The sequence below is a fragment of the Mastigoproctus giganteus genome, chromosome 11 (assembly GCF_048544385.1).
Source record: "Mastigoproctus giganteus isolate SK-2022 chromosome 11, ASM4854438v1, whole genome shotgun sequence".
In the NCBI taxonomy this organism is placed as follows: Eukaryota; Metazoa; Arthropoda; class Arachnida; order Uropygi; family Thelyphonidae; genus Mastigoproctus; species Mastigoproctus giganteus.
This window is the reverse complement of record NC_143585.1, coordinates 101,600,184-101,626,808: the sequence shown is the minus strand read 5'-3', so window position 1 is coordinate 101,626,808 and position 26,625 is coordinate 101,600,184. Positions and strand designations below refer to the sequence as shown.

The window sequence follows — 26,625 nt, the reverse complement described above, 5'->3', positions numbered from 1 at the left end:
TGGGCTATTGGCCTTTTTTGTTTCGTTTTACAAGTGTGGTTTAATTTATTTTCACTCCTCCGCTGGTTTGCCATGCTACCGGCGTTCGATTTAATTTGTATTCTAATTTAAAGCAACCTGCGGTAGATTATTATTATTATTATTATTAGCCATATAGTGCAAGGAAGCCTGAGGCTTATGCTGCTGTTATGCATTAGTGCCAGGTTTTTTTGCCTATATATATAATATAGGCTTAAGAATCAAACAAAATTTGATTTTGGGACCCTTCTTCTCATTTTTGGTACTTCTCTCATTGGATTGTTTTGTTACCTTCTGCTCATATGAAGTCGCAGAGGAGACCGTGCCATAGTTGAAACATTTTTGGAACTCTTCCTTCAAAGTTTAAATATATCTCTATTTTGATACTTGAGTATGGAAAAAAATCAGAGTAGTAGGGAGGATATTTTGATCTAAAGGATCCACTTGACTGCCAGAAATTGTCTCACCTTACCTCAACTAAGCTGCCAACCATAGTCGACATTGATATATTATTAATTTTCAAGAGGCACAACCGAATACGAAAGATACAGTTCATTTTAAGATTAATTTTCTATTTATTCTTCCTGTTTGATTTCATTGTATCATATTTTTTATATTCTACCAACCATACTGGATAAAACTTTGCTTGAATAAGGACCCATCCAGCATAATGATGTAAAAGCATTTTATTTAATGAGTTTTCCCCGACTATCACGGGCTTTTCAATAATGACATCATTTGTGTTGTCAAAACCGAAGAACTGGTGTTGCAGTCCATTCCTGCTGTTTTAAGATTATGCGGGTCAATGTTAAGTAATATTCTACATTCCCTGTTTTCTTTCTACCTGCCTGAGTAACGCCCTAATGATCTGCCTCTATTCTTTCGTTTTCGTTTCAAGTATCACAATCAGACACTCCCAGAATACCTGTGATGTAATTATTTCGTTCTTCTTATATAATATTTATAACTATCCAAACATTATACAAAGAAAAATTATCCTTTCTTTGTATAATTGAAAAAATCGTATAATACATTACCAGATTTTAGAAATAGATATTTTTTCGTTTAATGGCTTTGAAAGTATATTGATAAATCTGAATTGGCATTTATAATGAACAAGACCATTTGTAATATTTTGTTTCATATCATTTAGGAAATTTGACAAAAGGAGTCCAAAAATGAGAAAAAAACCATATTTTTTTTTAAACTCTGAAACGCTTACATGCATAACCGTTTCAGCACACGGTGTGCTTTAAAATTTTTCTTTTAAGTAGGTCTTTAGTGTATTTCTCGGCCTCAATATATTGGTACCTCAAATTCTTTTGTCCAATTTAAGTTTTTTAAAAGTCTTAATATGCTATTCGCGTGGAGGAAAGAGAGGTTAAAATATAATTTTTTGGACGGATGAATTCATTTCATCTTATAGTCGAAGTGTAGAACATCAGATTGAGTATTTAAGAACACCAAGAGTCCATATTTAGATATGTAATATGTGACTACATTATTCCTACATTTCATTTGATATTCAGTTTTAATTTCTGAATTTATTTGTCTGTTTGAAAATCAGTTATTTTAAGGCCAGAAATTTAATACGACTTAGATTAAACCTAACATATTCTTGATGCAGGGAGAAAGGAAGATCTAAGGGGGGGGAAGAAAACTGAGAGAGGAAATCAGATCATGGTTAGGCACATTTTTAGCATTGAAGTGGACTACCTCATTCACCTTGCTCACAATGACCCCGTTTCTCTTAGATCCCTTTCTACACTCATTAGCATCCCCTCCCTTCTCCACCCTGTCAAACCTGACTTCTGCACTCATTTTGGCATGTTCCCAGATTAATCAGAATCGAGTTTTCTTCTTTGCTCTCATCCGAAGAGGTCATCGAAGGCCAGTTACTTTTTTCTTATGGACCCTTTCTGGCCTACCCAACCAACGCTATAGAAATATCAGAATTATATTACAATTCGTCAGCCCCCTCCCTTCCAAAATTATAAGTCCGTTGTTTACGAACATTAGCCAATAATATCACGACACATCGTAAACAACTTAACAAAAAAACTGCCGACTCCTTAAGTATAAATGGAAGTCGTTCAGAGAGGAAAGACACCAATTTTCAGCACCAGGTTCGAGAAGTCCAGTCCTCCTCCTCATCGCCATGAAGCTGGTAAGACTTTAATGATCTTAAGATAATTAAATTTTTATTGATTATTTTAAAGTTCCTTTTTTCGTTATAATAACTAGCTTTGCTATTTCGTGAAAGTTTTAAATATTTTCTAATATGAATATTTTCTAGATATGTTAAGAAGGCATTTGAACTATTGAAAGAATTTCCTTTAATTGTTTAAACGGAAGAAGATCAATCCTTCTTGTTTAATATTAACAAATTCACAAACTAATTTTTACATTTAAATCTTCTGTCTTTCAGTTTCTGCTCCCCTTGTTCTTCGCTGTGGCTTTTGCCGCCCACACCGCCATGGACATCAATCCCCATGGCTACAACTTCGGCTACAGCACAGGCGATGCAGGTGGTCATTCCAGAGTTGAGAGTGGCACCGCTGACGGCGGAGTGAGTGGAAGTTACAGCTACGTTGACCCCAACGGCAATCCCCGTACAGTTCATTACACCGCAGGAGCTGGAGGTTTCGTTGCATCAGGAGATACCGGAGTAGACAGGAAGACTGCAGCTGATGCCGCCGCCATTGCCGCTCTTGCTCCCAAGGCTCCAGTTGATCCCGCTCATGCTGCTTGGAATGCCGCTGCCCATCACTCTCCATACTACGGTGTTCACGGCGGTTACTACGGAGCCTACGGAAACCCCCACTGGGCCGCTCACTGGTAAACATGGTTCCCTTAGATGGCCCCTCGATGATCTCTTCGGACTTGTTTGGTACTTTCTCCTGAATTCGAGGCTTTCTGTGGGACTTTTCTCTGCTCTTTCTGTTGGTGGCTTATTTTCCCAAAAGGAAAGAAGTTGAAGTTGATGCACAACGAATACCGTCAGGGATTTTTCCTTACACTAGCCAAGATGATTAAGTGTTCTGTGCTGATTCTATAACTACTGTAAACTTTGTGGAAAAATCTTTCTAAATGTCGAGTTATTTTTACCACACATAAAATGAAATGAATGTAAATATTGTTATGTATAGTCTATCTATGTGGCCAGCAGAAACCTTTTGGTGTTTTAAGCATGTATGATGTGTTGATTTTAGAAGAATAAATGGAACCATAAAATTAAAATGTCTTTTTCTTTATAATCACATCAATTTCAAATCATTGCAGAACCAAACATTGCGGTATTTCAAACTTTGCGTGTGGTATATGTTGGGGAAACTTAACAAAAGATATACATTGTTTTTTTTTTTTTAAGTCTAATCCATATCTACTGTTCAGCTAGAAATTATTCAATGGGCAATTTCTAGTTCGACTGAAAGAGAATTATTTCCTGTTATCTGCTTTATGGATAATGACTAATCTTGATTATTCATGCTTGTGCTTGACGGTAACAAGGAAGCATTTTTTAACAAAAAGAGTTTATGGCCTGATATCTATGGGACTTTCCTGATGCGAACCAAGGTCAAGTTTAGGTCAAGAAAATATTCTGAAGCTAGAAGGAAGATTAGAGAGGGAGAAAGAGGGTAAACTGATGCCATCGATCTTACCATCGCATTACTTGTATAAAGGAATAACAACCAATTTATACATTGAAGAAGAGTGCAAGTGACCAGGAGACTGGCAAAAGTTCTGGACCGTGATACTGTTAATAAAGGTAATAATAGCGGCGTAATAGTGTTTTAATTGGTAGTTATTCTTAATGATGTTGTTAAGGTCGTGTCATGGGCTTAGTCAGTTAATGGAAAAGAAAGACGAGTGGTTTATGTAAGAAATGCCTTTGCACTTCATTCATTAATTGATGTCATACATATGATGCAATTTTTCTATTTTCCTGTCATGCGTTATAAAAATGTATGAGGGACTTTCCCAAGTAATAATGTGCATGTTTGACATTCGAAATTACATAGTGTGGCATCGATTATTATTACATCACTTAAATAATTATTTGGTAATTGTATAATTGAAGTTTACTGTTTAACCACAGCTTATACATAATTAAAACGAGTAAACAATATTAATTAGTACTAGACCTACGAGGGTACTCGTACCAAAGAGCACCCTCATACTACAAAGAGTAAGAGGGTACTCTTACTAAAGAAAGACCAATTCTTAGGTAAGCGTGCCCTCTTATTCTCCTCACTAAGCTCGTTGCTTTTCTCTGCACCCGTCCAACAACCGTTCCTTCTTTGCACCAGTTCCTCTTATGCCAAGAAGGTTTCATTAATTATCTTTTAATAATCTAGTAATATATTAATGTAGTCATTAAAAAAAGTAAATTATATTAGTTATTTACCGTGATGTTGATAATTTTTGTCATAACAAACTAACTACAATTAAACTTAAAACTTTGTAATACAAAATTAAATAAATAAATACTGATATCCTTTAATTGATTGAGAGCAAAACGTTTGATAGTCGATGACCAGATGAAGGTAATTTTCAACCATGGCACGTAGCAATTTATAGATTTAGTTAAAATGGATTTGACTTGATTGTTCTTGTCTTTCTGTATGCTGCTGCTGTAGAAAATGTACGGGGCAGGTACATATTTAATACCTTTATAATGCCAAACTTTGAATACGGATTTAAGGATTACGATCATTCCTCTCTTAGAAAGGGGTTTCAATTTACATCGAGCTAGATGATCGCAAATTTATTACAGTTGCAGATTTAGGGGACTATCCCCGGAGATAGGCAATGCAAGATACAAATCTTATGTACACATATAAAGATGTACAGTATAGTATCATACAAATGTAAGCTGGCTCCAGAATGTACTTTCTGGAGTTCAACTCCGTCTTGGTACACTCTCATGACACAGAACTCTTTAAAAAGGCCAGAAATGTGAGTAATGTTAGATTTGCGTAATATGTGTGGTAGTGTTGTTTCTGGATACTTTTCCAGGAAGGCGATCACCTGGAAAGGCTGTCCATTGCCCGCCTACAGTACGAAGACGTGGGCCACAATTAAGCAAATATCCCTATCGGCCCAGATATGGGCAACATATCGTACTCACTGGATGTAGTTCTAAACCAGTGGGTGGAATACAAATCTTATGGCCTAACATATGTAATTTGCAATCTTCTGAGATTACTGCACCTCCTCGTCCTCAAAATCTTTCTTATGTAAGTAATGTATTACGCTACTTTTTCCGGTCCACGTGATATCAGAAAATACGGTATGACGTGTAAATTATTAAGGGGTTTTTCGTGTATGTGAATACAAATAAGAAAAGAATGAAGCAGATTCGACTCATGCATATGGCTGTTCGGAAAGTCATAGATAATTCAGCTACGTTGCAAATGAATTGAACAAGTATTCTGCAAAGGTACATTATTTAGAAACGAAAGACCTTTCTTGGTGAGGAGAAACTGTGGGATTGAAGTAGGGAAGAATAGAATTAGCGATATTTAAATTACAGAAAATTGTCTATTACAAAAACTTTCAAGACAAGGCAAGAAAATTGAAGTTGATGACAAATATCCAATAATTTTGAAGAAGGAGGAAGAAGAGTGGATTGAACCAATAAAATTAATTATGAGGCATCATTTGACTCTAGAAAATTTCCCGTGGATTGGAGAAGTGCCAACATTATTGATTGTTATTGAATTTTAGGTGCATCAGCGACTAAGGTCATATTGAACCGTATATACTGTATATTGTCTTTTAGCAAGGCATTTGACTCAGTCCTTCACGAGAGGTTACTGTATGAGGTGTCACGTGTTGGTATCACACTGGAGATTCTTAGATGGATTGCTGATGGCTGCAAGGCAGGAGGCAGCAGGGTGTGGTCTAGCGCAAGAAATGCGGTTTCTCAAGAATAGGTACTGGGACCACTGCTGTTGTTTCTGATTTTCTTAAATGATATCAACGAAGGGATACAGGGAAGGGACGATTTAAAATCTGTAGTCGATGTGAGGATCAGGAGAGTAGTTAATAATCAGCGAGAGCAGTGCTTCTTCAGAACGACTTATATAGGCTTCCAGGATGATCAGAGAAGTGGCAGCTATGTTTTAATGTTGTATAATGCAAGGCCTTATATTATCTGCGTGGGTAGCACAGTGGTATGGTCACCGTCCTCCACACACCGGGTGGAAAAGACAAATACCAAGATATTTCCCCCCAGAAACTGGGATTTTTTCGTCCAGCGAAATAGGTAAATACCAGAGAACACACGAAATTTACAGATACAAATACAGGTTTATGTAAGAAATTATGGGTGACCTTAATATAATAATTCGAATTTTTTTAAAGGTCTTATACTTGGGAAATAGCATCTCCAGAATAATTTATATACTTGGTGGGTTGACTCGAATAAAAAGTAGATGAAGAAAGGGATTTTAGGGTTTACAATATGGATAGACGTGAGGTTCTCTGAGTGCAGACAGGCGGCATGGAAGGACCATGGCGTCTTATCGATAATTTATAGAACATTTGCTTGTAGAGATAGGAAGGTTATAATCCTACTGTATAAGGCAACTGTAAGACCTCACTTGGAATACTCTGTCCAAATATGAAGACCGCAACTAAAAAAAGAGGTCGAGCTTCTTGAAAGGTCCAAAGACGGGCAATTTACCTGGCGAGATATGCAGAAGGGCGTACATAGGAGGAAAGACTTCGAATATCTACATATTCGAAATTTAGAATATCTACGTATACTAAAGTGTGTGGAATATGTGGACTTATATGAAGCTTAGTAACTAGACACCTTAGAGGATACCTAATTGGGATGTATAAAGCTCTGAGAGGGGAAAATGAAATGGAAACGCTTGCAATAAGAGTTAAAGGTATGGCTAATATGGTGTTATGTTAGGCCACCCTTTGATTTTAAAATAGTTTCTGTTCTATGCAGGATGGATTCAATGAAATCTTGAACTGTTGTAAAAGGAGTATTGGACTATTCTTCATGGAGGATCGTTTGAAGTTCCTTGGTTTAACGAAGGTGGAGAAAATCAGATTCTCGTTCTCCTCTTTAAATATCCCACAGTGGCTCAATGATGACTTCATGTCTGGTGTCTCTGCAGGCCATGGGGGATGCTAAGCCTCAGTTTCATTTCCGATTATATTTCACATTTAATTTGTCTCTCGATAGACTAATATCTAGTTCTATTCGCCAATGCAACGGAATTCCAGTCTACCCTGACTTGGGAAGAATATATTCATACGCATTTTTGAATACATATTTTTGAGCTGACGAACTTCTCGAGACTAATAGTGCTCAGATTATGTCAGCTAGACTTCGTGAATGAAAAATGGCAGCCTACTTGCCCTTTCAGTAATCCCTGTTATCTGAATTTTATATGAATACTGTTACGATTGATAACGTAGGAGGTCGTCCAAAATAAAAACATGAAATCGTCGATGTTGTATGCTTTGCATTCTAGCCGAATGGTTTTGAAATGTCGCAAATTGCAATGCATTTTGATGGATCTTCCACCATGCATATTTACTCCTTCAGATTCCACCAAGAAGTTATTAGTATGTTAAAGAGTGTCTAAGAAAGAGCGAAATAAGATTTTTTACTGGAAGGAAATATAAGTTCTTATTTTTGATTGGCGTAATATCAGTAATATAGAAGAATCTTTTATGGAAAGATGGTGGGTACATAACCATTTTTTGTGTAAATTTAACTTTTTTGTAATGAATTTTGATTGAGTCTGCGCGAGTAGCACAGTGGTATCATCATTCGAATCTGGGCGTTTTTCGGGTGGAAAAGGCCCAGGTTCGAAATCCGTCGATGATGAGTTAGTCGGTCTCAGGCGTAGATAACAAGGTTTCCCCCCCAGAAGCAGGGGTTTTTCGTCCAGCAAAACAGACAAATCGACCAAAGAATACATGTAATTAACAGACATAAGACACAGCACGGCATGTAAATTTAAAGTTGCTATACAGTGACTGTAACTTTTTTAAACGTAATTGAGTAAATTTTTAAGTGAAAATTGAGGTTTTTATATAATTTAACACGATAAATCCAAGTGTGAAGTAAAGGTACAGTATTAACCTCCTGAACACTCAAATCAAAAGTTCACTACGCCAGCACCACCGATTTCTAATCTAACGCCGTCCACAGCGCATCTAATTAATTTTTCATTTTTCTTTAGAATACCACGTAGAATTTGGATCATTCTGAGGGTGTCTGCTTATTGAAAGATGATAGCAGAATAGTCAGAAGCTATGATGGGCAGACTCTTCAACGTTTCAAAAATGGAAATTTGAAGGCCATCAACGACCCGTTGACAGGAGAGGTGTCTCTCGAAGGAAAGTTCAAAGTCGCCAAGACCCTGAACTTGTTTTGAATGACTTTTAATGTCCCCATATTCTCTTTATAGATGGATCAAGATTCATTGTGAAACTGGTTATCGATATTCTTATGCTTTTTCGAAGTATAACAGAATTGGCAATGCGTTTTGAACGTATTCACAATATGAGATGTAAAAAATGAATCCGCTATATAACTTCGGTTAATTTACTGTGTACAGCCCCCACGCATTTGCAGTAACTTTATGTCTAAATTATCCCGCAGTCTGAGGCTTTTGCCATGAATTTTTATTAATTATTTCAACTATGTTAAATGGAGACTACTATCACAGAAATATGACCCACTCTTTCTGTTACAATTCTGCTGCGCTTCTCTCAATTGCCTCTGACTTAAATTTAATTTCAGTATTGTAAAAATGATGCAAGGAAACGAACTTTGTAGCATCAGCCAAACAAACAAGAAAAAAACAGCATAACGAATGTCACATTTTTTCTTTCTTTTCTTTATTTCAAGTTTTTGTCAAACGGTATTTTTAAATTTAAATAAATTTCCAACCTTATCTCTTTAGTCCATAAAATTATTGTTGCATATGGATAAATTTCTGTCTCTATCTATCTGAGAAAACTTAGACTAACCAATTGCTAGTCTGTCACTCTGTGGGGAAAAATACCTGGTGAACTTTTTCTCATTCATTACGTTCATGTCCACTGCTAACTTTATCAGGTCTGAAGGCCAAGCCTTGTGGATGCGAAAGGTGAATTATGCACATTATATTCATATTTTTTATCCAATACAGATCTTATGAACTAAAAGGCAAGAAAACAAAACCATGACTGACAAATATTTATTCACGCAGAATGGTTCCAGTTTTATGAAGGGTAATGTCTGGAAACAAAGCTAACTGTTTAGTGATCTGATAGGTGTGTTTAAGGTTTTAAAAAGAACAACAAAATGAAGATTGATTGAAATATATATTTTTTATCTTACGCAAGTAATTGTAGGATAGTTGTTATAAGAAAATTTCTTCAAGATGAATGATAATTGGCTAGCGAAGTAAAATTCTTACATCCAACCTCATATAGACATGGGGAAGAACCGTTGGATTGTTTGGGAATACAGTTCTTGGAATAGTGTTTTTGTGTATGCGATGACATAAGCATAAAACAAATATTTTACTTCTCCTCTGTTAGTCAATAAAAAAGAATCATAATTTGCAAAGAGTTTTATTTTTGAATATTAAGTTTACATGCAATGAGTTTCCGGTATGAAGCGTTTACATTCATTAAATTGTTAAAATATTTTTGCATAGTATATTAGTCTAAAACAAACACAAGCTCTAAAGTTCCAGAAATAATATCAGTTATATTTATTTTCTTTTTATTTCACAGACAATGATTTATCACAGTATTTCAGTAGACCTGGGAACAATAATGCATTTACCACAGTTTATGCTACCCATGTGCAGCTGTACAAAGCGAAATATTTATAAAAACGAATTAGTTCATGTCGATATCCGACAGGAATTATATTTTTACCACCACCACCTTCCCCAGTTTGGATTCCATGCTGTGTTCCATAGTGCTCCATGAGGCCAGGCACCATAACCCCAAGGACCATGATGCCAACCACCCCACCAAGGTCCCCAAGCAGGCCCTGGCACTTCTGGAGCCTTGGGAGCTAATGCTGCAATTCTAGCAGCTTCCTCCGCTGTTTTCTTATCCACTCCTATGTCTCCGCTCGCCACGAAGCCCGTGTCTGGTCCTGCACTGTATGAGACCGTTCTGGGGTTTCCATTGGGGTCAACATAACTGTAGGTGCCACTCACGGATCCATCAGCGGTGCCACTTTCAGATCTTTTATGGCCGCCTGCGTCTGCTGCATCGAAGTTAAAGTTGTAACCGTCAGGTCTGATGTCCATGACTAAGTCGGTTGCCATGGTCGAGACAAACAACAGAGAAATTATGACCTGAAACAGAGTAAAAGTATTATATTTAAATAGAAATACAGTCAATACTCTTATTATTTTCTGAATGATCATTTGTGCACACACGGTTGCAACCCTGTGATACAGGGCTTGTCTTGTTGAAAAATGCCTCGGTGGTCCGGAAGATAGTTACTACAAACGGTGGACATGGTCAAGAAAGATGGAATATTGAGGGGAGAAGGAGCAGAGATAGATAGGTTCTTCTATCTCAACACGCTCAAAACCATTCTGCCCTAGTCGGCCTGTTTAGCTCCCTTCGTGAACACATACTACTGCAGAAATTATACACAACGGAATATGGCCTCTGATTCTAAGGTGCTATATATGTACAATAAAGTATAATGAATAGAAAGCAGATAAAGGAAATAAGACAGAATGCCTTCAACTCTGAAAGCTGCTGAAAAATATCTATTAAACTGTCCATACTCCATCTGAGAGCATAGTGGTTTTCTCCACTCATCGCTCGTTTAGAGAGGTCAGGTTTCGAATCCTGTTGGAAACTGGAAGATTTCTTAAAGACTCTTCACTCACTCCGGCTGAAGTTATCCAGAATAATTCACAGAGAAATCCCTGCTCCCTCAGGACTTTTCAACCCGTGAACACATATCCAAAAAAAAAGAAAAAAAAGGTTCCTCATTCACTGTGGGAGAACAGAAAACTTCCGTAATCATTGAAACAGAACAGGAGATGGGGATATTTGGTAACTCAATATTATAGAGTGAAATTGCTAAAAATTATTGTGCGGTACTCTGTTGGTAAAAACGTTATTTTCTCCAAAAACTTTCGTACACTGCCCATTATAAATAAATAATTAAAAATACAGGCACTTTCTAAGTATAAGAAATTTAAAAGGAAAAACTTATTAAATGAATATAATACTTAAAACCAAATGAAATTTACCTACCAGCTTCATTTTGCTGTTGGAATGTTTCCTGTGTGTTTGATGTGTCATCCTGTTGGGAGTCTCATATATATACCTGCAGGGCGTCCTTCTGCTTTTAAAAAGAAGAAGAGTATAATAAAATAAGATGATGAGGAAGAGTTATCAGCAAAAGATATTTCAATTATGAACATTAAATCAGCAGATCGTTCATTAGAGAACTCGTCTCCGGGTCAGATGCCCAGGGGAGTGTGATAGATATATGGGAAAACTGCCAAAGGAGGAGGACGCTCGTAAATTTGCGGCACTGATGACACTAGGCGATTCACACGGGTGGGATGTAAACAAGGCCATGTTTACTATGCGTACAATAACTGCTTGATAAGAGAATCAAGGTAACGAAATTTTGCGTGGAAATGATCTTTTTGTTACACTTCGCTTCTGTTTCAGACATTAGAAATTAAAAATAATATGAATTTTTACAAATATGTTGTACTTTAGAACAGGGAAAGCACCAAGGGACTATGAAAAGTGAAAATTCAAACAATCAATGTGATAATCGCTAATTGGAAGTTCATTGGAAGGGTTCTTTCTTTCAGATAGAACACTCACTTTTCAACGAGTCTTTTTTCTGTAATATTCAGAGTCTGTTCCTTCAGTGACACGGATAATTTATTGAATTATTTTCAAGGTTGAGTTGGATTGATGTTTAGAATTTGCCTTATTAATGAGATCAAGAGGCGTTAGTGTACTTTATCTGGAAATTTATTTTGTGTGGTCGGGTTAGCTATTTGACGGGATGAAAAACGAGTTTCGGGAAGAAAAAAAACTATGGAATCGTCAACAACCGGGCTAATATGACCATAGAGATAGGCGATAAAAATCAAATAATAAAACAGAACAAAAAATATAAAGGTGCTTCCCAACCCAACAAAAAGTATTTCTTTATTTTCAACCGGAGACCGGAGTTGAATCCAGGCGTTTTCAAGGTTGAGTTAATCGGCCTTAGACGAGATGAAGATAGTCAAGTATCAACCTTCTTAAAACTCTGTCTCTCTATAAAATGTGGGTATTAAGACAAAGCTTCTTGGTGTTTTCAACTCAGTTATCATCCTCCACTATATAAAAGTTTGCCTTTAAGACCCTCTCACATTAACAGCCTCCTCTCTGCGTTAACTTAAGCAAACATAAAAAATGGCCATGACTATACCATCTCTCGCATCGCAGTGAGATAAATTTAAAATTGGGTTCCACTGAAGAAGTCGCTTAAGATAACATCAGTACATGCTGTGTCCAAACTCTGCATGTAGGCTCCTTCTGCTTGGGATAAGGTTGGCTGACATAACCTCCCCCAGGAATACTAGGAAGTCTTCATTAATTTCTTTCTGAAATAAAATCTTCTCCCTTGATATAAAGATTCGTCCCTTATCCCTCTCTCTCACACTGACTCACCAACTCAATGTGGATATATATCCTGTTTCCCAAAGACGGCCAATACCTCAAGCGAACTGATGCCACCCTGTTTTCTAAAATACGACCCATGTTATCGTTATGCATGTACTTTTGTAATTTCCTATAAAGACTTCTGGCCTTGGAGGTAACTTGTATATTGTCACCATAGGTTATGTAATTCTGCTGCACTAAATATTTATTTAATTTATGAGCGAACTTTTGTCAATAATTGTTTTCATCTTTCGTGCATCATATTTGGCTATTTTTGGGCTTCTGAAATTTGGTAATAGTATTCATTATTTTTCTACCTTCACTTGGAATACTGCATTCCCTTAAAGATGGCGCCATATGTACCAATGGGTAAGCTGCTCATCTCGTCGTCGATACGCGTAAAACAGAAACATGCTGTTATTTTTAATTGTATTGTAGGTGGAATACTGTTTTTGCTAAATGAAGTTACCCGTTTAAGCGCCTTAGTTTTATTACAGTATGTAATAATATTTCTGACTGCAGTGAAAGAGACAGGTAAGTCATAAAATAAAAGTGCGTATAATTACTTCCGTAATAAAATTAAACGAGTCTGTAGCAATTAATGTGGGCAAGTAAGGTACCATTACTGTGGTTTACCTTGATAGGGATTTTTCTTGGGCAGTGGACTAAAAATCGAGCATTTCTGAAATATTAGTTGAATGAATCGCGCAGGGCACATTAAAAGGTCTTTGACGTTTGACTTAAACGCTTATTTTAACAATAAATTCAGTTGAACTGTTGGAAACGAAAACAGCTCCTGTCATGGAACTGTCTGGGAGTCTCTTTGTTCATATCTTTGTTCATTTTGGAGTTTCTTGTTCAATTGTTTGGAGATAGTGGACTAAGATAACTTACTCCGCCAAATTATTCCCCTCCACTTCCTTATTGTGTTGCAAATTTGGTTTATGGAGGACATACTGTACGGAGATCTCATAATACAGCTTTTCATTCTTGAAAAGCATTTGCATAACGTTTTGCGTGGACGTTTCTTGCTGATTGCGCTTAACTAGTAATTGAAAACGGGGGGGGGGGAGACTTACATTTGGTGTATTTCGACTGTTATGAGCTCAGATGATTTCTGAGCTTGTTTTCGTTATTCGTGACTGAATTGTTTTGTGTTTTACAGTATTTGCATAAAGCAGAAATAGAAACGTTCAGAGCAATTCTGAGTTAACTGCTTTAATTCAGATTAAAGTTTGAATAGATACTGGCGAAGCGTAAGTTTTTGTGACTAAATTGGTGTCAAGCCAATTTTTTTTTCAACAATCTTTCTCTAATAATCGAACATTTCTCAAATTTAGTTTAGAAAACAGTAAAATTGTAGATTTAAATGCAGCCCGGCAACCCAAAGGTCGCGGGTTCGATTCCCGCCTCGGGCTTGGATCAAAGTACTGCAAAAACCTTGGGAGGTGCAATATGGCCACAGAAGCCGATGCGCCAATAACTACCAAATAAAAAAAAAAAAAAAAAAAATTTAAATGCAGCTTAGAATTTTCTGCTACTTGCAGTGAAATGATTGCTCCTCCCATTTTCCTAATGGGAGGGGCAGAGTCATTTCTGGGTCACGCACTTTAAATATAATTGGCTATGTACTTAATTAGCACTTGCAGCTCAGCGTACATTTGTTCTTCTTCCTGAATATAATGTACAATAACCACTAATTATAAAATAAACAAACTCCCATCTGTCATTGTGGAAGTTGATAGTTTAATTAAATTCAAAGAAGAACTCGACAAACTTTTGAAGTGAACGGGTGGGTGAATTGGGAGGTTTTTTTTTTTTTTTTTTTGGCTGACGCTGTATAAGCTTGCTTTCTTGCATCATATTCCTCTGCTAATACTAATAATTAATCAAAAATACGATTTTTAAACCCTTTGTACAACTCGTTCCAATATACAGTCCACAATAACATTTTTGACTTCATTGCCTTTATTAATTAACGAAGTATCTTCCATTATTTTTTATTTAAAATTCGCATTTTATCCATGCGAAAACACCTACTTGTAAATATATCGTAACGTTTTATCACGACGCTTCCCCCCTGCTTGTATTTATGAATAGTTCCGATGGTAAGACTAATTTTCCAACTGTCTGGCTTAGAGGACTGGATTCGTTCCCGTTGATGACTGGGGCAATTTCTAGTCTTTTTCACTCGAAGCTTTGGTTAGACGATCTCAGGCGGAGGTTGTAGGGTTACCTTTCCGTTATTCTGAGTTTTTCAACTCGCACAACATGCAAATCGGACGCCTGAACTCATACACTTACACAGACATGATACACGTAGCTATGGAAGGATAGAGAATTCATTGGCACATTCCTGAAACCATTTAGCAACCTGCCAGAGCTTATGGGATGACACGCTGTTGATAGAGGCTGGAATTGTCTGGATACTCTCTCATTATGAAGGGGATGTACTTGCTCAACAACGACAAAGGCAGGCATTCCCATTGAGCAGTTAATGAACGGTGATCAGAGGACTCAATGCATGACATGAAAACAGTCCCCAAACCATAACATCACTATCTCCAGCCTGCAGAACATCAACAGTACATCCAAGTACCATGGCCTCATGCTTCCTCCAAATGTGAACACACCCATCAGCACGATAGTTGGAAATGGGATTCATTAGACCAGCTGACAGATTTTCACATGTTTATGTTCCAGTGCAAGGTACGCAATATGATCGAAGTCGTTGATGCACCTAAGAAAACCAACAAGAATACTTTAAGCAACTTTTCAAATAAAAATCTTCAAATGGATGTAGATGTGGATGTAGAGCAAGACGATATCAAGACATCATAGGGTTTTTAATGTGAACTATTCTGGATTTTTCAGCCCGCGTAACATGCAAATCCGTCTGTGAACATGAACTATGCCCAGGCATAGTCGTTTATTATACAAATATAACCGTGTCGTAGTATGACTCCAGTTGCTATTCGCCGCAAAAGTAATTTGTTCTCATAAAACACACTGCTTCGTCATTTCCAAGGTTTCTTTTCTGTTTTATTAAAAATTCAATTCGAATTGCATCAATAAATACAAAACCAACTTTGTATATTTTTTATTAATAGTTTGGTTTTAGTCTTTACGGTATTCAGTACAAGAAGAAAGATTCAGGGCTGTTGCAAGCCACCAGTTATAAGTATCTTTTTCTCAAATATTTTTCACGCATTACTCGGAAGACCAAGGTTTAAACACAGGACAAGAATTGAAGTGGAATATATGTCATTCTTTTCATAGCCTTTGTGGGGGGGGGGATAGATGGATGTTAATACTTTTTTTCTTTATTATTATTATTTATTTCTGTAATAATAAATCACGTTAACCTTCCAGACCCACCTCTTAACTTTGTATTTCTCAATTAGATTTCCCCCTTAATTTACTCCCCCCCTCCACGTTAACACCTGACTTGTATACTGCACAGAAGATCACAGATTCTGGGGGAATAATAGTTCGTGTAGGTCTCCTCTGGACTGACTGAGTATTCAGAATGACTCAATACTACACATGATAAACATATACAAATTTGTTTATTTCACAGTATATACATTAAAGGATTATATCATACAACATCAATTGGTATAATGTTAATTACTGGCATTATATGTGTGTTAAGATGTAAAATTAATCGCAAATGATATATTATGTCTCTTTGTGTCTTTCTGCCTTTCCTCCTTCTGGTTTAGGTTACATCTCATAACATTCCTTTACTTTCTAACAGTTAAACTTCCCAACTGGAATTACAGCAGTGAACTTAACACCTCTTTGGATATTGTCCTAGATTTATAAATCCCCGCTATAATCTTTCTTTAATTTATCCCTTCCAAAATAATTCAATCTTAATATCTTGTAACGTTTCAAGTACATAGAACACCTTTACTTCTTAACTTAGAACATACCAGTCTCGAGTACATGCATCTAAATCTTCCTTGCTTTAACTTATCCTTGAGATGAAGTACATACATCTATGAACCCTTTTCTTCCTTTTATACTAAACAATACCCAATCTACTATCAACTAAATAGACATTTTCCTAAAGTCCTTCCCCTCAAATCTAGCTTAAAATTATTATCTCGTACTTACATAATAACTTAGGGAATCACCCTTTACACAACCTTTTCTCAGTTCAGGGGCGACCATCATCAACAGCATAGGGCATCATCAGGCTCCAACTGGAATTATTCATCGGAAAAGGAACTGCTTCTCATCTACAGGGATTCTCCTACGTTCAGGAACTCGCTCTTCTCTCCATACGGCTATTAAATAAGTTGCTCCGGCCTGCTTTTTGGGCGTCTGATCAGTTCGACGAAACTGGGAAGCATAATAGAATTATCAGGACTCTTCTTACTGCTTTATCAAGAAGCCTGGTTACGTAGCTCTTCCTTACCTTTCTATACCGAGGCTTTTCGATACTTGTTTCCATCTTTCATTGGTTATCTCCTTCCTATTTCAACAACTCTTACACAGCAACTCCCACAACTCATTTCTCTGTCCGCTACTTTCTGGCGATTCTCCCGGCACTTCTCGGGATTTCTTTCCAGCCGCACATCACTCAGACATCTCCACGGGAACTCTTAAAACTTCCAAACTCCAAAACTCACAATTCTCCCACGAAAAAAAAAAAAAAACCCTCCTTCCCTGTCTTGCATCTCCTTTTTGTTTCAGTCGCTCATTCTATTTTGATCCAATCGTCGTTCGTTCTTCATCTCATTATTCTCATTCGCTCTCTCCCACTTCTTCCGTTTTTCTTGGCCCTTCCCTCTCATGGGGTAACTTCCTGTTCACGAAATTTCCAGAAACTTCGATGAACTACTGGGCGTCTAGAAATTTCTAGATATTCTCATGTGATCTTTCCGAGGCACTTACCCCTTTTAGTCCATTCTGTTTTTTTTCTACCGCTCCATGAAATTAATAAGTGCTCAAGGAGTCGGTCTGTTTCATCTAGCGGCTAGCCATTTCCACATAGTGTATATCGCATCCAGGGTCTCCTTCACCCTCTTAGTTCTTAAAATCTTCCTCTCCACAAGGGGGAGTCGGTTCCCCTTGTTCTTTTCTTCCAAAGAGCTGCCCACTTTCTGTTTATGCGACCATGAACTGGCCTTACGGTGCTCCCTTTGTACTAGTGTTCCAGTGCTCCCATTGTCTTGTGTACCGTCCTGCTACCCCCCCCCCCCCGTTGTTACGTTAATCCTCCCCTACTTGACTGCACGGTACAGAGCGATCGCAATCTAAGCTGAAAATCATCCCATGTGAATAATTTTATTTAATATATACATATATTTTCTTGTTATGTTATATTATTTATTTCCATAGGATGAGTGTAAGAACTGGGTTCTTACACCTTTCTGTCCAGTCACTGAAACAGTGTTTGGGCAACAGCTAATGTCGAATCCTTCATTCTGTTCTTTAATGAAAGTTGAAAAATTCTTTAGATAAGCAAGTATTCACATTGATAGTTTTATTTGATATTTTATGTCAGATAAAACTAGGATGCAAATGGGCGAAGAAATCTTTGGAGAGGAGAAAAAGAATTACTCAAGTGTCTACAGGACAGTTTATAAACAAGTATGCTATTTACACTTGAGAACGACTAGGGTTAGAGAGTTTCACAAGATAGAATACAAGAAGTAAAATCTTTTCTGATAACGAATGTCGTTGTAAACGTATGCACAAATATTACCTTTCTGGAATGGTAGGAATTTTAATGATTAATTCAGGAAAAATGAATGGTACTTAAACTGGACGAACATAGACAGTAAGTGGAGATTTAAAAGATTCTGAATAAAAATTGACTATTTTTCGGCTATAAGATGTAAAATAGACTTAAAATAAACTACTCTTTTGGTTTTAATTCTTTTCAAAGTCGAGAGGACCAAAATGAAGTTTAAGCATCACAGAACGTGGAGAAATTAAATTCAGCTCCTCAAAGTAAAATTTCAATAGCACTTTCGCCATCACCTTCCACTACTTTGGTTTCGTGGAAAGGTGACAAGGTAGACTGATTATTCGCAAACCTCTTAATGATTTGAAACCCTTCTGAAGTATTGCATCATTTCCAATTCAGCCTATGACCTAACGTCCGTCTGCTGATCTTTTGTAAAGTTGATCTTGAATCCCTTTGATGGCAATCTCTCTCTATTCTCCTCCCCCCCGCAACAAAGATATCACCCATGTTGTACCAACATCATTTTAACGGTTTTAAGCTTCCAATAAGAAAGATTTCGGAGTGGTGAAATTACTCTACTGCCTCGTATTGTCTACTATAATTGCTTGTTTTTTATTCTGTGGTGTGCGCCCACTATAACTTCTGCGTAGTATGACGAAAGTGGATATTCAGGTGGGCACTACCTTTCGTCATAAAATAAACATTCACATTTTGATATCATTTAAAAATTAAATCAGCAGGAGATGCTTGTTTAGAGCGAAGTTGAAGTGATGTAAATGGATCCTTGGAAGAGAATATGAACAACAGCAAATTCAAATAATGACGCCTCGAAAAACGTGATGGAAAAATGAGATATCGGCAAGGAGAATGTTTCCGACCTTTTCAGATAATTTCAAACTTTGTAATGTTGCATCACTCTAATTCATCCTTCAAGGTGGATGAATAACCTCCAACAGCTGATCAGCTCATAATTTGTTATCTGAGGGAAAATAATCTGGGATTGCTTATGCACATTGAATTTCGGGATGGCTGTTAACAGCACAAGAGAGGCGTGAGTGGATGGCGGGATAGTTTCAGTGTTTACTAAGATAAAAGTGGAAACTAGTCAGGAATTTAGGTCAAAGCCGATGACGTGTTTAAAATTACTGAACATGATCATCTGTCGATGGGCGTTGCTCGATTTTCATTCAATCGACTTCGTGTGAATCAATGTCATTTATTTATAGTTTGTCGTCGTATATTGGGGAAGATAAAGCTGTAATGCTAATTAATGGACAAAATGATTTCATATCTCAAGTAACAATGGCCATAATAGAATAAAAAAGGAAATACAAGGAAAAGAAGTTCGGAATTTCTATTGTTTGCATCCTTGAGACTTGAAGTGCCAGTTGGAGCATTAATCATATATGATTGCATGCATTTGGGAGATTGGATTAAATCGTTACTATTAGTTTTTAGAAAACTCCAAACAAACAAACACGGGCTAATTATTGCCACCGAATATCAATATAAAATTTACACAGCTGTAATTATTATCATAATTAACTCTTTGCTATTTTATTCTGTGACTGAGGAGTGTGCATTCTTGCCATTTTCATTCCTATGTGGAACTCGGTTTTTGTGGCGATGTCCTGCTATCACATACTGCTTGAAATATTAAATGACAACACGATTTTTTGTAAAAGTAGTTGAATAAATATAAATACATATATCCAGTAAAAATTTTAATACATATTTAATTACAAATGGCTTGCAGCTTTCGAGGCTAAACGTCTTTTTTTATTGTCTTAACGTACGTACAGAGAGGGGAGAAAAACAAAAATGCTTAGTTCCTGAAATGGTCTTTTCTCTGTAGAACACTGAATAATGCTAGGAAGCATCCTGACATTTTTTCATAAAATTGACTGATTGCATCATTAGAGATATTTTTACATGGGCGCACGACATATGGAGGATTAGGCCCTGCATAAAATTTGTAAAATATGCACACTTTGATGAAGTGCTTGAATTACTAAAGAAAAAATTGATGGCCTTGTAATGAGGAAGTTTTAAGAGATTTGTTGATGTTTATATACCTTTATTTTTGCATAAATAAATTTCTCAGTGTATATAAGGTATCTGTTTATTTCTACCACCTTATAGTTTCATAAGTACAAATTTATGGAACCTTTTCCGATTTTTCAACCTGTTTGAATGCGTGAAATTAAACGGCGTAAAGGAGGTTTAGTAAAATGTCAGAGCAGAAGAAAATCGTTCAGTTTGATTGTCTATATTTTGCATTTATCTGAAAAAAAATAATTAAAATAGACTTTTTGAGAGAAGGAAGGAATCTGATCTGTATTGCGCCTTTTTGAAACGTTTGATATTACTTCATTTTCACGTTCTCACCAAGGATGTTTCTTTTATTTCAAAATAAAATGCTCAGTAATTATAAAATAAAAAAATCGAAATCCATAGCCGTCTTTCATTATGTAAATTGCAGACAGACTAAGTAAATAACCTTTAGATACTTTGATATATACTAATTATGGCCGAAAAAAAATTTATTCATCAATGGAATATAATGAGTTTGTCTCAAGTACGTAACTCAATTCACCAATTGTGTTTCAGCGATCATTAAAAGTTGACTTTGGAATTCTCCAGAACGTCTTTCGTGTGATATGTTTACTAATTCATATTCGATGCGAAGTGACACTACAAATGATTGCAAATAACTTGGAAATTTTATTGTAATGAAAATTTACACACTGATTTAACATTTAAAATAAAACGTGGACCTTTAGAAAGCTTTTTTCCCAATTTCCTCAATGCATGTAAGAGTTCACTCTTGATCGCCTTAGTCATTCACTCGATACTCTAGTAAAAGTAGTTGAATTTGTCATACTTCACTCACTATTTTTTTTTCCTGTTGAGAGACATGAGGGTTTTTCAGATCTCTCGTGTCTCCTGGTAAAGGTGGTACATGCACATGTCATGTGGCCATTCTTTGGATTTGCCACATCCAATCTATTTGCGTCAGCTGACCCGTGAGACGCCCTCAAAAGGACTGGGAAGCTCCATCTTTCTGAGGAAAGCATCAAAGAGGAAAGAATTGCCATCCCTGTGCTACTAACTATTACTATATTGTTCTACTAATTGTTCATACGCTATCATTGGAAACTTCCAGTAGCCCCCCGTATTGGCCGTTGGCAGAGAGCGCATATGAATTCTCCTAAGTAAGTTCCAGTTTTTCTTTTCTCTTTGAAACTGAGGCTCTAGTCTTTTGAACAAACAGGCTGTTTGCAATAAACATTTCACTATAAGCCCTTCACACCCTTGGAAACCAATATCAGATAAGGACGGAGTGAATAGCATAAATTGTTATAGAGAGGTGACTAAGTATTTAAAAGCTTAATGGAAAATTTAAAGGTGAACATTGCCGACAGTTTTAATGAAATAATAAACATTTTCTCTAGCAGGAAACAGTAAGTGACAAAATAAAGTGCATGCAAAAATTGTGCAACCCTTCAGTTGTGTGATGTTAAAAGTTAATTCGATATTTACCAGAATAATTACAATACGTCAGGATTACAGTGTCTTACAAATTTCTACACCATTTTAAAAATTAGTCTTTTTAAAGGCTGATTTCGGAGACAACATTCATGACGTTGCCATTAGGAATACTGTATACTTTATTTTGGTCATACTGCACTTTCAGAAGGTGTAAAATGGTACTAGTGAGGTTTATAATCTAAGCTTTGAAGGTGAAAATAATAAATTAGTTTTACTGACACTTTTTTACCCACTTGATAATATTAACCTTCGAATTAGAAGATCGTTAAAATGTATTACCGTATGGAGCAAACGGTCGAAGCAGCAACCTTCAAATCACCACCCGGGAAAGAAAGCCAGCAGGCGACACGTGAACAGCACGTTTTCAGAACCCGCCTAGCTTTGATTTATGTTCCTATTCACGTGAATTGGTGAAGGTTTCTTGCTCAAAAAATGCTGTTTTTTACGGCTTTTTTATGAAGGCTCTGAGTTAATCTAGAGGATAATGAGGTTTGGATATAAATGCTTTACTCGGGTTTCATGAATGTTTTAATTAGGTATGCAGGATTAAACTATAAAAGAACATCTACTGTAGATGATGTATCTCTTGTTTAAAAAAAAATGGATTTAGAATTTGAAATACTTGACAAACCAAGAAATTCATTTCTGGTTAGTTTAAAAAATGAAGCATTTTTTAAAAATCTAATTTCCTTTGAATTCCGAAACGTAATATAAAATTTTACTAAACTTTTTTGTTACTAAATTTATTAAATATATTCATTACTAAATTTTACTATATCTTTATAATGAATCTTCGTGGATGGTGACATCTTCATGGACGGTTTGTATTGCCGCAGATTGTTCTGATCTATTGCTTGTATGAAAAGTTAATAAAACTGTTGAAACATTTCCCAGATCACAATGAAGACTCCAGAACTGAGCTCCTCATCTGGTTAGCAGCAAATTTAGTACCAAAAATTCCTACGTGGTCAGGGGTGATTTTAATTTGTTACTGCCTAAGCATGAGGATACTCTGGTGGACTTTGGTGTAACACTTCGAACTTTTGTGCTATCCGATGCGTACCTCAGAAAAGGTTTTCTTCTGCATTAAATATCTGAAGCCTATATTTTGTAGTGCATCAAAAGATTTGACTGGCGAATAGTTTATTCAAATTCGATAGAGAATGCTATCCTCTTGTCAGAACAGTTGAACCTGATTGCTGCCAGTGCAGTAGCCAAGGAAGTCAGGCTTTGTAACAGGTAAAATTAGGGTTTTAACAAAGATAATATTAACTTGATAGTATTATCTTTGTTAAAATTTTTATTATCTAAGCAGAAGACCTATTGAAAGTGCAGAAACCTCAACTTCCTTCAGACCTTAGCATTTATGAGAAAGAAAGAGCATGCTTCTTGAAAGAGAAAAAAATAACCAAACCGTTCTCGACAAGTTGAAGAGGTTTAGAAGGGTTCTTTTTCACCAACCGTATCACACTGACATAAACTAAAAGCTCGTTCAGGAATGGGCACCAAGTAATTTTCAGCAGGTTTGCCATCCTAACCACACGTCCTCTTTCCCTCAGGAGGACTGGGTGCCTTCCTGAGGGAGAGGCGGTCTGGGTGCTTAAGCCACAGATGGAGGATATCGAAATTTCATATCTAGAAAGAACCTTATCGATATCATAAACATATTGCCAAACAAAGCTACGGTGGGTCCATATGGATTCCCACTTTTCATAATTAAAATATGCAATACGTATATAATAGATCTTTCTGCGTATCTTCAGACAAATACTGTAAAATGAAATCGTCATAACAATTTGGAAACCCTATCATGTCAAACCTTTTCTAACGATTAAGAAGCCAAAATCTCCAAAAAAGACCTCTGACCAAACTCCACCAGCTGTTCACTACTCAAAATTTTTGAAAAAATGATTCAGCCAGCAATAGTGCAGAACAGCACCTTTGGTACAGATCTCAGTATCTTCATAACGTCGTTCACAAAAGTCAACTACCAATCTTCTAGACATATTCTTCAGAGTATAACCGGCTCTTAATAACATATCCCAAATTGACATTATCTTCCACAACATAAAATTGGCATATGAGAAAGTGTACCTTCCAGCATGTTTTCACCATGATCAAACCCTATTTCAATTGAACCATACTGTAAATTTTAGTCAGTTGTGCTTTTAAGGCATCTGTTAGTTTCCCGCAACAACTTCCAGGTAATCATTGACGCCACGAGAGGAATCCCACATGGCAGTGTGCTATTAGCGAACTTTTTTGCAGCAATTCTGGAACCATTCTGATACAAATTTTGTTACCTATGCTGATGACTTGAAGTTCTATGTGAGCTCAAACAATCCTCGTGCTAACTCAGATAAGGGATGAGAGACTGGAAGAGTAGGCGCCTCCGTAGCCAGGTGGGAAGGAGCAGCAGTGCGTAGCACACGCTTCTTGATTAGACCGGGGTTCGAGCCCGTCACCACCAAATATGGAGGATGCGGAAAGGTCAGGGAATGACCACTGCACCGGAGCAATATGGCCTTAGTTGCTAATGCTCCTAAAAACCAAAAAAAAAATAACATAACTGGAAGAGTATTTTGAAACAATCGAGCTTCAACTTAACCTTTAAAAATCAGCTCGTATCACGATAACCAAAAATACTATATTCAAATCTTTGTAAGCGGCGAACAGCTGTAAAGGATGATGTCCCACACAGACCCAGGCCTCACCCGGGATGAAGGGTTCACTTTCCAACTTCCTTTTGACAAGGCAAGAAGGAAGATTTACGTGGCCGTACGATTGGAGCTAGAGGACTGCATAATCCGTCATTGATTTCTCAGTACCTTCTAAAGTGACTTACGCGAATACCGCATTACTCTTCTGAAATTTGAAGAACTCTTTATTACATATAAAAGGCATTGCTGTATACAACTCCCTTCACGGCTACAAGGCAGGGGTTTACATAAAAGAAATTACACAACATAATAAACAAAAATAAAAAAAAGCATCGACTCCAGAAATTTTTGAACACTGGGGTGATGGATCCATAGCAGTGATGAATGTCTCCGGGAGCAGGTTCTAATGTCCTCTGACGTGGTCCTGGGAAGGAAGTCGACCGAGTATTTTCTGCCTGTATTCCGTGACTGCGAATTTGTAGAGGTCGCCGTCCAAGGACTGCATGTCTTGCAGTATTTGCACGAGTAGGAACCGATCAGATAGCTTTAACCGGTTTGCAATATCCTGTAGGATTGGATTAGTCCTAAGGCTTGGGACCAGGATCCTCCATCCGCAGTTAGCCCAGAAATCTGGTACTGAAATAATGCCGACCATCATTTTGATGGCAAAGGCGAGCCTTCTCTCGTAAATGATAGAATGAAGACGTCTGACGTTGAGAGCTGCCGCCATCTGGGTGGTCCGTGGTACAGGAGGAAGCCGAAATTTCCATATGGCCCACTTCAGTAGCCAGAATTCCCCCTCGAAAATCCGTCTAAGATGGGTCGTAGCAGTTAAAGTCCAGACTTCGGGGCCATAGAGTATGACCGGATAAACACATGTCTTAATATATCTGCATCCAACAGCCCTGGTCATGGACGTGCATTAGTTGTTGTTTAATCATCCACCAGAGTCAACAGAACTTTATTTGCAAGTGGTCTATGTGCGGTAGAAAGGACAGCGTTTGATCAAAAATAACGCCCAGATCTGTATGTTGTTGGACGGCAGAAATCGCGGATCATCTTAAAATGGGTTGCGCTATTGTTGGGCTCCGTTTGAGAGAGAAAGTCAGCTGTTTTGACTTCTCAGGATTGATGTGAAGTCCGAAACCGGAGAGGAAGGCCTTAAGGTTCCGGATTTTCTGAAGGATTAAGGCATTGATGTATTCAGCAGTGTCTCCAGGGCTGATGGGAATAAACAGTTTTATATCATCGGCAAAGGTGATGATATCGGTTCGGCCCGTCACGAATGGCACGAGAACAGCTGAGAACAAGATTCCGGACAGGACCCTGCCTTGTGGGACTCCAGCTGTAATAGTCCTGGTGTAGCGCAGATTGCCATCGCGAACAATAATGGTCCTGTTCTCAAGCATTGCCTGAATAAACCAGAGCACATCTCCACCAATGAGGTAATACTCACGTATTAGCCTCGCCAACGCGTAAACGGATATGGAATCAAATGCTGCCTGGACGTCGATATACATAATGGTGATTTCTGAACCGTGCTCAAATGCTTCGAGGATCTTGACCGTTTGTAGCATAGTGGATCTGCGATAGCTGTTGTGGCATAATTTGGATGGTTAATGTTCTCAGAAGAGATTTCTCAGAGCTTTAATAGGCTTGATGCAGAGGAAATTGGACGAAAGTGACTGGGCTGAGGAGCGGGGCGTTTTTTCGGCAGCGGTCTTACTAGATAGACATGCCACATTGGAGGGAAAATGTTTGATTAAGGATCTTGTTAAATAACGACAGGATAGGATCAACAACAAATGTACTGAGTCATTTCAGCATAAACAGGAATTCCGTCGGCACCGGATGCGGCCGTAGGTGCTAAGCTATTCATTGCGTAGATCAGCTGGTATTTGGTGAGGTGAATTAAATTTAAGGGGTCTGTCGAAATTGGATTGATTGGGAATTCCATTGGTGTAGTGGATTCTGGCTGTCAGCGAACCTAGTTACATGGTCGAGCCAACT

The 26,625-nt window shown here is 37.3% G+C and overlaps 2 protein-coding genes across 2 annotated transcripts; one reads left to right on the top strand and one right to left on the bottom strand.

The window, feature by feature from the left end:
* The first annotated feature begins 2,052 nt into the window (after positions 1-2,052).
* On the top strand, positions 2,053-3,258 carry LOC150078300 (adult-specific rigid cuticular protein 11.9-like). The gene is made up of 2 exons (XM_090385451.1): positions 2,053-2,185; positions 2,447-3,258. Exons 1-2 carry the CDS (start codon positions 2,177-2,179, stop codon positions 2,858-2,860), a joined length of 423 nt encoding a protein of 140 aa, XP_090241577.1. The 5' UTR covers positions 2,053-2,176; the 3' UTR covers positions 2,861-3,258.
* A 6,474-nt stretch (positions 3,259-9,732) lies between these two features.
* LOC150078299 (uncharacterized) lies at positions 9,733-11,367 on the bottom strand. The gene is made up of 2 exons (XM_090384952.1): positions 11,281-11,367; positions 9,733-10,358 (listed from the first exon to the last, which is right to left on the bottom strand). Exons 1-2 carry the CDS (start codon positions 11,326-11,328, stop codon positions 9,924-9,926), a joined length of 483 nt encoding a protein of 160 aa, XP_090241078.1. The 5' UTR covers positions 11,329-11,367; the 3' UTR covers positions 9,733-9,923.
* Between the last annotated feature and the right edge of the window lie 15,258 nt (positions 11,368-26,625).

What these genes read in the sequence shown, in the direction of transcription:
- LOC150078299 (XM_090384952.1), bottom strand. Translation starts at nt 11,328, where the DNA reads ATGACACATCAAACACACAGGAAACATTCCAACAGCAAAATGAAGCTG. An exon ending in CCAACAGCAAAATGAAGCTG is followed by an intron (nt 10,359 to 11,280) that starts GTAGGTAAATTT and finishes ACTCTGTTTCAG; the next exon opens with GTCATAATTTCTCTGTTGTT.